At 45.7% G+C, this 13436-nt stretch overlaps 1 protein-coding gene across 4 annotated transcripts in view; it reads right to left on the bottom strand.

The window, feature by feature from the left end:
• PEX14 (peroxisomal biogenesis factor 14) overlaps positions 1-13436 on the bottom strand; it is a 144730-nt gene that overhangs the window by 26286 nt on the left and 105008 nt on the right. For 3 of the 4 annotated variants that reach the window (XM_005892721.3, XM_070385228.1, XM_070385227.1), the window contains exon 4: positions 5004-5132. The exons of the other annotated variant lie outside the window; for it this stretch is intronic. In XM_005892721.3, coding sequence (XP_005892783.1) covers positions 5004-5132 — 129 coding nt within the window. The remainder of the gene's footprint in view (positions 1-5003; positions 5133-13436) is intronic. 4 annotated transcript variants of the gene reach the window in all.

Genomic DNA, 13436 nt, shown 5'->3' with positions numbered 1-13436 from the left:
ACTGGCTACCTGGGCAGCACACCTGATCCCCCACTTTAAGTTGAGGGTATCACCCGGCACTTTTCAATTCTCAAGCACATGTCCACCACCATTTATTCACTTAACAAGTGTTTCTAGAACACTTGCTAAATCAGAGCCTCGGGCCATAGATTAAAAACAAAAACAAAACCCTCTGAATGCAAGGAACTCACAGCTTAATCTGCAGTGAGGAAACGTTTCAGGGCCGTGTGGTGGCAAGCAGGAGACTGACGGAGGCCAGGGATGCCCCAGGCTCCGTCAGGATGGAGGCATTTGAAAGGGAGTTACACCTGCCCCATTCAGCACAACCCCAGGGTGTCTTCTCTAATTCCCCATGCAGCACCTGCTTGGATGGTACAAATAATTTTAATATCAGTCTAAGAATTATACGGTCAAAAGGTTAATATGGCCTCATGAATAATTAGACGATGGATTTCCAAGTACGAAGTCCATGTGATTTTGACTGTCCTCCGTCAGGGTGATGACCTGGCTGTCACCTTCCTCTCAAGTCGTCTCTTCTGATACTCCCATCCCATGGTGCAGCCACTCTGACCATCACACGGGTTCACGTCCATGTGGCTTCACTTTAGCTTGGACGCTCGGGTCCGTCCTGTCTAGTCAGGGCAGCCATCCATGCCCCAGGTCCAGTTAGGCCCCTCCCACTCTCTGAGTGCCCTTCACCTTGTCCGTCCCACCAGCCTCACCTGGGCCGACCTCACAGTACTGCTGTGTTCCCCTAACTGCCTTTCCTACTGGACACGAGGGCTGGAGGGAGTGACCAGCCAGGCCTCAATCATTCCATCCCTGGGGTCCCACACAACACCTGGCACACAGCAGGCATTTGGCAGTAAATGCTCGCTCAGGGACCCAGGACAATCAAGGCTAAGTTTCTGTTACTAAACAGGCCAGAGGGAAAACAGCCTGAGGAAGAACACACTTTCTCTCTCAGGAGTCCTAATGAAATGTCAAAGCCTTTCACCAACCTCAGACATTTACATCCTATTTTAAGAAGAGACAACTGAAGCTGTAGGGCAGTCTTTAAAAAAGCCTAAACTGTTTATCAAAGAGAGTAGGCGGGGGCGGTGGTGGAGGATATTTAAGCCTAAGAAAAATTATTATTGTATAAAATTTACACTGATCCTGCCTGTATCTCAAAGCTATCTTGATTCTTGTCTCTTTGGGAGGAAAGAAGAAAAGTCTGCTTAGAATGAATGAATTAATCAAGCGTTTATCAGGACTTAACCTTTGGGACTCTGTTAGGCTCTGCACAGACACATACACTGACTCCTGCTTTGAAGTTGAACAAAAAGAAACCAAACCAAGAAGAGAGAATGTCAGAGTTCCCCTCGCATCCTGATCTGACTTCTGAGCTTATCCCGACTTCCTTTCAAGCCCTGACAACACTGGTTTATTCTCACACCAGGTGACACCAAGCTTCCCCTTAGTGTCAACCTCCCACCACTTCTACAAAGCCTTCTCCGACTTCTCGAGCCCACATTAATTTTTCTCTTTTCTGCATTCCTGTGGAGTTTCTTGTCTGTATAATTAATTTTGGCATTAAATCACAATGTCTTATATTATTATCTTTTTCTTAAGAGTTTATCTTATCTCTCTCAGAGAGCTTGTAAGAATCTTAAAGATCATGTTTTAAATCTCTCGTGACACTGTACTGAGCTTACAGTTGTTGCTGCTGTTTAGTCCCTCAGTCATGTCCGACTCTCTGCGACCCCAGATGCCTCTGTCCATGGGATTTCCCAGGCAAGAATACTGGAGTGAATTGCCATTTCCTTCTCCAGGGGATCTTCCCCACCTGGGATCGAACCTGTGTCTTCTGCACTGCAGGCAGATTCTTTACCGTTGAGCCAATGGGGAAGCACTTCTTGTCTGTGATCTACTGTAAATCTTTCTACTTGTGCTCAGAACCAACTCCATATTCTTTTCCAACTTTCCCAGGAAACATATATTATTATTTCATTTTCCTTGTATATTCAAATTACCTCCCTCTCAAATAGTCTCCCAATGCCTTTTAAATACGCTCAAGAGTCTCACCATAGGTGCTTCATAAACACTGGCGACCTGAACTGGTCCCAGTCTGGTGGGTCTCCATGCTCTTTGCTGACACTGGCATTTGCTGTCACCTCAAAGTCAACCACAGATATCAAAAGAGGAACCGAGTGGGACACCTGCCACCAAGCGGGAGGGCGGGCAAGAGGTGATGATCTGTGAGCACTGGTCTCCCAGGGGTGGTCTTGGAAAAAACCACCCTCCCCCAGACGTGAGTGTTTTGGGGCTGAGCCCAGAAAATCCCATTTTCTAGGCTTGGGCTCAGAGATGGAATGTCCTTAAAAAGCCAAGAAATGGGAAGGAAAGGCTGCCCAAGTTCTAGATGTAAAATCGGCAGGAACACATGTGAATGGAGGCCGTAAATCCCTCCCAGGACTCAGACAATGCCTTGGTGATAAGCATGCAGATTGCACACCTAGTTCAGCAACTCCCCTGAGTTTGCTTGTAATTAAGGGGGTTAGAAAGGTAAAAAAAATATATAAACCCAATTAATCATTTAAATATTTAAAGTCAGATTTTTTTCCTCACTCCAGGATTAGTATATTTCATAATGCCAACAGCAGACAGCCCGGGTTTTTACTGGGGTTCATTTTAGAGCATGTTTAAACTAGTCAGATTGAGTGATGCTTCCAGCAACTAATCGCATGTCAAATAAAAGATATTTTATGTAATAAATTACCGCTACAAGTAATTCAAATGTCATTTATCAGTTTTATTATCAGTCAGGCAAAGTCTTGTTTCTCTATATTAATCAAAATCAAGCTTTTTTTTTTTTTTTTGGAGTAGTTTTGACACCTCTTGGCAAAAGTACAGAAGTGGAGAGGGAGAGTCACCCCCCGAGCTGAGAGGAGCAGGGTAACGGTACAAGAAGAGTGAAGCTCGACACTGACAACTAAAAACTCCAGGTATTTAAAATTACCATTACCATTGTTTTTATACTAGTGTCAAAGCAGGAAGGAGTCTGTCTCTAAGAAGATGTATTTTATTTTTAGGGCTGGGAGACTCTTAAAAATATTCCTACCTAAATACCTAAACGGAGCAATGCTTTTTCTCAGAGAGATCTGGGCAGGAGAGTGATTGAAATGACTGAATGCCCTCCCCACCCCCATTCTTCTGCCCCTCTCAGAGAGGCGAGCGTTTTAACCCTTTGTGCCCACTGAAAGTAGGCAAATGTATGATGTTTTAGGCCAATGCTGTGACTCACAGAATAATCTGTTCTGAGCAAGAAGTTGCCAAGTAGCCAGGAGACCCGCTCGGCATTAAGTCACGAAGGGAACAGCTGGAACAGGACAGATGTGCATCTTAGAGAATTCTGCACCCCAGCTGCCACTACCCGTCCTCAACGAATCCCACCAAACCCTGGGCCCAGGGACACAACTGGAGAAAAAGTGCAGAGATTCAGCCTTTGATTTAAAAGAAACACGGAGTGTATGTAGTGACCCAAGGCAAAACAATGGATCGACAAGAACGTTAGCCAGGAAGAATGGAGTCCCAGGCTGGCGAATGCACCCCACTGGCTCGGAGGCCCTGGGACAAGGCTCGGCACCTGCACTGGCTCTCTGGTCTGAGCAGGACCAGGCGACCAAGGATGAGACCAACTGGAGTTCCTGGCACCTCCTCACTGCCCAGCCTTATCCAGGGGTCAAAGGAAAGGCAACGTCTAAATGAGACTTGTAACACACAAAGTGGATTCTAACCCACTGCCTGGTCCCTGTGCTGTCTATAAGGATGACTGCACCTCCCTGTCTATGGGAAAGACGGCAAAGTGGGGGCCAGAAGGTGGTTCCAGGTCATGTGGTGGGGGTCAAAATGAGTCTGGCATTTGAAATTGTGCATTTTAAAATTGGATATCTAACACTTTAAAAGCATGTGTTGAAAAAATTAAAACTTCTGAGATAGACAATTATTGAAGAGGCATTTCGAAAGACAGCAAATCCAAGGCTGAGGTCTTCACACAAAACTGAGCAATTTTCCATTGATTTGGAATCAATTTTAAGCTTTTTAGATTTTTCATAAGTGACTTAAAGATGGGGTTCTGCCTCTATTTTGGAAGCGTACATTTATTACTGGCTTAAAGAATCTTTATTCCTAAAAACATTTTTCATTTAACAACAACAAAAACCTCTTATGGGTCATGTTCTCATGTAACAATTAAAAGTTGCATTCAAAAAGGATGTTCACATTTAATTTGAAATTCTCTCACAGACTGCCATTATATAAATACATGTGGTATAGCCAGGACAAGGAAGGAAGGAAGGAAGAAGAGGGGTGGGGTAGGGAGGGCTAGCTTAAACCTATTAATATTAACTTTAAAAGATAAAACTAGGAGACAAATCATTTCAGTGACCAAACAAGAATGTATCCATAAATTAGATGTTTATGTTCTTATTAGCAAAACAGTAACATGGGCTTCCCTAGTGGCTGAGATGGTAAAGAATCTGCCTGCAATACAGGACACCTGGGTTCGATCCCTGTGTCCAAAAGACTCCCTGGAGAAGGGAATGGCAACCAATTCCAGTGTTTTTGCCTGGAAAATCCCATAGACAGAGGAGCCTGGTGAGCTATAGCCCATGGGGTCAAAAATGAGTCAGACACTATTGAGCAACTAACACTTCAACAAGCAAAATGCACTAATATAAGAAAATGAAAACAGAACCAATAAATACTTTTACAGATTCTTGCTCAAAACCAAAATACTTGAAACAAAAAAAGAAACTCATTTATTCTTGTCTCTCATGTCTTAAACCTTTGTCACATACTTAAAAGTTTGTCTAGAAGAGGACTTTAGAAAAACCCAAGAGCCATCTCCTACACCCAGTCTCCCCTGGTTTGCTGAGTCTGAGAGACGTGAAGCACTACCCTTTGGCCAGAGTCCTGAATCCCAGTCAAGGTTAAAGCAGGAGCTTGAGCAGGTGACTTACTGTATGGCTGCGAAATGAGGTGAGGGGGCTGGACAGGAACCACCTGTGTGGCTGGGCCCAAGGACATAGGCTCATCGGCAGCCGTGCCTGACTGCTGGAAAGCCAAATCGATCTCTTCATCTGTCAGCCCTGGGGGAGAAGAGGACATAATTGCAGGTGAGTGCCTTTTGCCACTGTCCATGGCTGCAACAAAATCTTCATTTGAGAAAAGACCTTGGAGTCACAGGACGCCTAGCATCCTGTTAAGTTGCTTCCCCGATTTCGGATTCTCCGGAACCTCTTTCGGCTGCAATTTAACCTTAAGCGACAGAATATTAGCCTCAACACTGCTTCCAAATGTGGCTCATTCAATTTCCTTAATTTATCCTTGAGTTTATTGCTGCTTTTGAAGTCGCTCTGTACTGCAATTCTCCATTCTTCCCCCGAAAACAGATACCATCAACTGCAAATGTGGCTCATTTTAATCTGTAATGGTGTTAAAAAAAGAGGGGAAAAAACTAACAATAATGCATGAAAACAGACAGGGAAACAAAAAACTAATTATTGGGTGAGACGACTAATTAGTCTAGATCGTTTCTGAAGACGGGAATAATTTGCTTTATTTTATGACAAATGCAGAAATAAAAAGAAAAATCAGGACTGACTGTGATTAGTATGAATGGGATATAGAATGTAAAGAAGAAAATAAAACAAGAAAACAGATCAAAACAAGGCCAGGCCCAAACTTTCAGATGATTATTACTCTAGCCTATCGCAGGCTGCCTATATTGCCTTTGGCTAGTTTTTCTTTTTCCTTAAAAAAAAAAAAAAAATCCTCTCACACTCTAAACCACAGTGCACTTGGGACATGAGGAAATAGCAGGGCGCCATCTGCAGTGGCTATGACACGTGGAGAGGATTTGCCCATGGAAGGATAAAAGGCAACTGAAAAACCCATGAAGACCACCCGTCCAGTGGGCGCACAGCTGGGATATTTCAACAGGTCAGAGGCAGACAGGGGATGCTGGCTCTCAGGGAAGAGACGAAGGCCGCAATCAATTGATTGAGAGCTTCAGGATGGTCAAGAGTGGCACACAGGTGTGAGATTGTTCCACAGGGCAGTCGGGGAAGCGATCCTGCACAGAGAAGTACTCCAGGCGCTAACAGTGGGAGAAGCAGGTGGGAGGCCTCTGCTAGTCTGCAAAGCACTCTGGCTGTTCTGGGAATGCCGGCATCCAGCCCAGCCGCCACACAGAGCTTTTAAACTCGAGCTGAGAGTGTGGCCACATCTGCTCAGCAGCTCCCCATTAGAGGCCCTCAGCATGGTCTATCTGCCCCTGGGGGTAGATGAAGTACAAGGAGGTTCTAAGGATCAGCATCTTCCAAAGTGTGAGGCCCTGCACTCTGTGCCAAGGGGCTAATAGCTGGAGCATATTAATGCTCAAGCGCTGCCCAAGCTCAGCGCTGCCCTGCACCATGCTGGCAAGCGAGCTGGCTGCAGCTGCCCCTCAAACTCCTCACGCCCCCCACAAGTGGTCAAAGGAGAATACCTGGACGATTCTAAATGGCCCTGGGCCATCTCTCCTCTCTGCACTGAGCACTTGAGGTTCCTCCCCATTTAACACTGTGCCTCCTGTCCTCTTCACCCTGGCACACCAGCCAGTATGGGCAAGGCCACTCCTCCATGGCGTCTCAGTTCTGCTGGGTCCCCCAAGTAAGTGCAGCATCCTCTCAATAGGCTGACATCAGGGGCAGAAGAGAGGCTGGCAGGGGGCAAAGGAACCATTCACTGGTGCTTACTGTTGTTCAGTCACTCAGTTGTGTCTGACTCTTCGCAACCTCATGGACTGTATGTAGCCTGCCAGGCTCCACAGGCTCCTCTGCCCATGGAATTTTCCAGGCAAGAATGCTGGAGTGGGTTGCCATTACCTTCTCCAAGGGCTCTTACAGACCTAGGGATCAAACCCGGGTCTCCTGTATTAAGGACAGATTCTTTACTGTTTGAGCCACCAGGGAAGGCCATGGCACCCTCAAATACAAGAGTTGAATTTGAGTATGTGGGGCCAGGCAGGGGATGTTCCTCCTCCCTAAGGCCCCAGCTTGTTGCAAAAGGTCTGTTTTTCTGTGCAGTGGCCTCCCAAGGACAGGGGCAGGAGAGACAGACAAGCTGGGCAAACATAAAGAACACGCTTCCCCAAACGAGCGCCTCCCGGGCTCCAGCCCGGGTGCTGACTGCCTGTCTGTCCTTCCAGCTAGGAGGGGAGCCCTATTCCAGGTTCCAGTAGGAAGGACATGGTTTCACCCCCATCATCAATGGTTTCACCCCCATTATCAGCCACGAGAGAGACAGGGCGCCTGCGGCATCAGCACAAGCGGCTGGTCACTGGCTCACGACGGGACTTTATAAACCTGGTGGTTCGCGAGCCCTGTCAGTCGCTGGCTGCAAATGAGGGTAATTCTCCCAAAAGGAGCATTTGGTTGCATTCTCATTTTCCCTTTCGGCTCTTTCAAATATAAACAAGTATGATAATGTTTAGCACTGGGGAAATATACGGCAAGTTACAGGCTGTGCTATGGTGCTGGGAGCTGGGGCCGGTTAAAGGGACAGGACTCCCTGCCCGTGGTCCTGCCCTCAGGCCTGGAGCTCTGACGAAGCCTATTTTCCTAATAAAACGTGTTCCCTGCATTATTGCAGCCAAGCCCACAAGAGCGGCCACGGCTTAAAGGGCATCGGCACTTCCTTCCAAGCTCTGGTTTCACAGAGACCTTAACATGTGATGCGTCACATTTACATTGGCTGGAGTTCTGATATCCCCAGTTCTCCGGAGAAGCAGGATTTTGATTTAGTTACAGAAAATGAATTATTTTTATTCTTTTTTTTTTTAAAAAGAGAAGCATTTTGACAGTCTCAATGAACAATATAATTTCAGAGCTGGGCCATCACCCGAACCATCGACCTTATTTGACAGACTCAAAAAACAAAAACAAAAGAACTGAGGCTGAAGGAGGGTGAAAACTATGCCTCAAATCCTAGTAGTAAAAGCCTGGTGATGGCAGATGAAACCCCAGGCTCTCCGTCTCCAGCCTGGTGACTTCCCATGACGGCATAGAGTTATAGCACATCAAAAGGCAGACTCCAAAATGATGCCTGAAGCCTTCAGTTTTGTTAAAATATGAGGACTGATCTATCTTCCCCTACTCCCCTCACCAGTACTCCGTCTATGTTGTTCAGTCACTAAGTTGTGCCCAACTCTTTGAGACCCCCGGGACTGCAGCATGCCAGGTTCCTCTGTCCTCCACTATCTCCCAGAGTTCACTCAAATTCATGTCCATTGAGTCGGTCATGCCATTCAACCATCTCATCCTCTGCCGCCCGCTTCTCCTCCTATTCTCAATCTTTCCCAGCATCAGGGTCAGGTAATAGCCAATGAATGCGGCTATACCAAAATGACACGGGAACTTAACGCCTGGATCTAACTTGCAAATGTCACCTGGACAATTTTTTGAACACCACCAAGTGACAAGGGTAGAGCGACCTCATCTCCTCATATTCTAATCAAATAAATCCAAGGTCTCTCACAGGCTGGTGCCTACGCTTCCCTTAGTGCCTTTCCTCTGGAGTGTCTCCCAGCTTAGGGAAGACTGACTCCACAGAACTCAAGTGATTCATCAGGGACTCACAGAGCTGGAGGTGAGGTGGAGTGTTACTCCTCTCCGAACACAGCACTTACCTACCCTGTCACCAGCTCCTGGTGCTGAAAGGACCCTGCCCTTACAAATGGATGGGGCATTGCCCAGGGGCCACACGGAAGACATCCAGGTTTCCACCCACCCTCACTGAGACAAACAGTGGAGAGATTCGATAGAGACCTTGCAGAATCCAAAAGGTTAAAAGGAATAATAAAGGAAACTGCCAATTGTAAATGAATTATATTTGGCTCTGAAAGCTGAGACACAGGCTATATTATAAAAGGCATCTCTTTGGGTTGTTTACCATCACCCTGACTAATGCAGACCTTTTTTTTTTTTGTTTTAAATAATCTCATGCAAATTAGACACACACACTTCCTTCCAGTTGATTGCTATCTGCAAGGAGTAATCTAACTGCAGAGGGACTGAGCAAGGGCTGAGCAGAGCAGACAGGAGAAAAGGGTGTCGTCGTCCTGTGGCAGGCAGACCTCCTCCCCCGCCACCCCACCTCAAGTCATCCTTTAGCTGCTGCCTTTGGAAGAATTCACCAATTTTAGGAAAGCCTAACATTTCCTTTCAGCTGGGGTGTCAATGACATGACCTAATATCGTTAGCACTTTGCATTTTGATGCTCTCTCAGGGTCTTCACCTCTGCTACCTAGCGATTTGAGGAGCTACCAGCTCCTCCCCCAGTCTGTGACATGACAATTAAGCTCTGTTATTGACGGAGAGCAAAACTAAGAAAGTCCTGCTCAGTTATCCCATCCCCTCGCTAGCTTTACTTAAGAGGAGGAGAAAGGAACATGAGGGGACTTGTCCAAGGTGAGCAGGCAGAGCGGGATGCCTGCCTCTTGTCATTTCACCTTTAAGACCCCAGCTGTCTGATCTGCAAAACTGCACTGAATTCAGAGGGAGCCTCTCCCCAGCTGCCTGATTTGCAAAACTGCACTGAATTCAGAGGGAGCCTCTCCCCAGCTTCTGATCTGCAAAACTGTGCTGAATTCAGAGGGAGCCTCTCTCAGATGTAGAGGAGGAGTGAGGAGGACTTCTAGTCCTCTCGGGTTCGGTTCTCTGGAATCTACCTCCCCGAACGCTTTCCTTTCCCTGGAGAAGCCCCGTGTAGACACTGCGCAGGGACTTCTCTTCCAACACTTTCTGCAGGGTGGGATTCTTTTAAAAGGACAGAACAAGCAAGCTACATTCTGCTGATTAATAAAGCTGCAGCAACTGAAGTCAATGGCCTCAGGGCTGCCACACCTGCTTATTTTTATCCCTTAGAGGATAAACAAAATTGTTTAAAGGTTTCTATTAAAATGCAAACAAAACCAAACCAGACTTTGTCAGAATAAGGATCTGCTGGGCACTGCCTGGCTCCATACAGGGGAAGCAGAGAGACAAGAGGACAGCAGGCAGCACTGTTCTCTGTATCCTCAGGTCAAACAACCACCGGGACAGCAGGGGTAGGGAATAGCTGGGAAATAAGCAAGGTGATGAATGCCCGACAGCACTGTTCGGCCCAGCTCGAGTTTTATAATAAAAATGTGGAGTCTGACGGGGATCAGGGAACAGGGCCAGGGGTCCAATGGCCATGGGCAGCAGTTATGGGCTGGCCACTCGGCTGTCTTCTGCCCTCATCTCAGTCTATTTACAGGACTTGGGAGATTCATCTGGGATGCGGGGAAACTGAACAGGGTCACCTCTCTCAGAACACAACTAGTTATCTACCCAGGCACACTCTGGGAGGAGATGAGGCAGAGAAGACAGCTGGCTAAAAATACTCCCCAAATTAAAAGAAAAATCAACTCTCTCAGAAAAGGTTAGGGGAGGAGACAGGGGGGAAAAGTATTTTTTTTTTTTTAATTTTATTAACATTTTGTTGGAATGGTGGAGTACAATAAGGACTCTCAGAGCCTCTAAAAGTCGTTGGATGACCTGTAGACCCCTATTTCCCAGTGCCTTGTATAAAATTGAATTTTTTAAACATAAATTACACGTAATGACGACACTGTAAAAACTAACAGTAATGGAAAGCTGTGCTGTATTTCATTAGCCTGTATTATTCCGTGCCACCTGATCCAGCCGGGCCTTGTTTATGAGTTAGTGTGTTAGCAGATGCCGATGGAAGCATTTGCTTCGACCTTGCTCTTCTCATTGGGGCATGAAATTACGACGGCAGCACCTTGATATTACAGCCATAAATACAGTAAACTGCAAATTTAAGCCAACGGCTCCTATTGTCTCTGAACATAAAGCTGATCGGTATTTATTTAAAAGGAGAACAAAAAAAATATTATATATCACCTTGTTTATGGGGCCTCCCCCACCCACTTTCTTATTCCCTCCCCCCAGCCCCCCAACCTGTCTAATTCACTTGGTTAAAATATTAAGCAAATAAGCCAAATGCTTTCTCCTCCGCTGATTAAGTCTTTCCAAGCAACAAAAAACAGTTTTTAAGAAAACTAGTTTCAAACAGCATTACTCTGAATAGAAAGAGTTTTTATAAAAATTGATCTGATGGTGGGGCCAGTCTCCACTCTTTTCATATTGATATGTAAATTCAAGAACAAGATACAACAGTGTCACCTCTCCTTAAATAAGCAAAGTTTCAACAACAGGAGGAAAAGTTGCTGAGGATGCCTTGAAATTGAATGTCCTCAGTATCCTTCTAAAAATCGTTAGGCAGAAATGCTATTTCCAAAAGCAGCAAAACAGTGCCTCCTGCCACCTATGGAAAGAAAGATATCTAACCAAGAATATAATTCTCATCTCAACACAGAGAGCCAGGGACCTCTCATTAAAACTTGCACCAATCCCCTCCTTTATCCCAGTGAACCATAAAGACAATATATCCTTTAAATACATTAAATGTGCAAGAAAAATAAACACAAAGACAAAAGGACACTGGATATCACCCAGCCACGTCTCCAAGTATAAATCACTGAGTAAAAAGCCAGTGCAAAAGCTACTGCGCCACTAGATCAGACTGAGGAGCCCGCCAGGCTTGGTCCACCATCAGTCTAAGCAGAGAAGGCAGCTCTGCTTTCTTAATGTCCCTGAGAGAGGCTCTTTGTGCCGCTCAGAGAGGCAAAAGGGAAACATAAAAACTCAGCCAAGTTCAGAGGCTTCAAAGGACTAGTGGTGGAAACGGCAGAACCCCAGAAGGCAAGCTCCACAACCACTGCGAGTGAATCAGGCAAAGGGTCATTTTAGCAGTGGAACTAAATGCAAGTTCTGGGGAGCAGTTTTATTCCAGATCAGACAGGCTGGGGTCATAGGAGCCAGAGCCCAGCACCACTGATGACATGGCCAAATCAACCAAGATCAAAAGTTTCTGCACATTTACTTTTGTTACATTACTCTACAAGGTGGACGGATTCCCTTGGAGCCCTAAATTATTTCAGCCACACCAGTCGCTGAGCTTAAGCTCCTTCCGCATGAGGAGGAAACTTCCCTGTAAAATTTATTGAGCTTCTCTGGGGAGTAGTATAACTGGTGAACAAGACAGACGTGAGCTGCCCCTCTGTGTAACACAAATTGAGATCTCTCGTATGAAAGACTGGGAGGGTTTCCAATTAGCATCTATGATGTCTATTTTTAGATCCAGCCTCTAAAGGCTTTGCCTTTTTTCCCTCTTAATCCCTGTCTGCTAAATTAAAAACAAAAACAGGGGTTGCTTCTCATATATGATCATCAATTCCAAAGCCCGACAAACATTGCTGCTGGCTGTGCTGGACAGCAGCAGCTAACCCTGCAGGTTCCTGGCAACAGGCTGGGAAGCCAGCCCTTCCCACTGGGCAGTGAACAAGTCCTGGGGAGGAAGTACGTCTTAAGGACTGAGGAGTAGGAATATCAGGGATCACTGTTACTTGAACACCGAAGGCCAAGGAAGCTAGATGTATGTTTGTGCATAGATAGGAAGGCCAAGTTAATAAACACCTTTAACCATCCTTGACTCTTCCACTCCTTTTAAAAGAGGAAGTGAAGTTTGTTTAAAGAAAAAGAAAACTTCACCTTTGACGACCAAAGTAATTTAGATCTGGAAGAAAAGTTGAAGTTCATCTAACCTGTTCTTTTTCTTTTCCTTTCCTTCTGTTTTACAGGTGGAGAGAATAGAGCAGGGAGAGGGGGCACTGATTGCCAGCGATGGTGAGACCCAGGGCAGAACCAGAAGCCCAACACAGCACTCTTCTTACCGCCCTGGAGGGATGGAGCAAGTGCAGCCTGACCTGCCTGCTCCCCACTCTGCTACCTGACACAGTGCATTTTAAACAAGCAAACTCTTAGAACCAACCGTCTCAAAGACGAGGAAAAACAAAAAGGATAAATGGAACATGGGGAAAACTAGATGAAGGGTGAATGGAACCTCTATGTTTTTAAAAAAAAAGAATAGAAGTATGCACACACACAAACACATCTGTTTAGTCATGTGTATAAGCATAAAATAAAGACTGATGAGAAACAGGTAACGTTGGTCCCCGGTGGAGAGGAGACTAGCTGGGCACATAGACTGAAGGCGGCCTTTTCACTGTGTATTGTTGTTCCATGTGAACATATTTCTGACTCAAAAGAATAAATTAATTTTTAAGAACAAAGAAAATATTTGGAGGGAAAAAGGAAACTTAATTGTGAACAAAATCACTTGGAATGATTATCCCCATTTTCTGGAAGAGAAAAGCCAAGGAAGAAGAAGGTGCAGAGATGTGCCGAGAAGATCAGATTAGAATGACATTTACAGCATCTAATTTCTTGCATAACCCATTGTGG

This window comes from Bos mutus, chromosome 16, assembly GCF_027580195.1.
Source record: "Bos mutus isolate GX-2022 chromosome 16, NWIPB_WYAK_1.1, whole genome shotgun sequence".
Taxonomy (NCBI): Eukaryota; Metazoa; Chordata; class Mammalia; order Artiodactyla; family Bovidae; genus Bos; species Bos mutus.
This window is presented reverse-complemented; position numbering and strand designations above follow the sequence as displayed.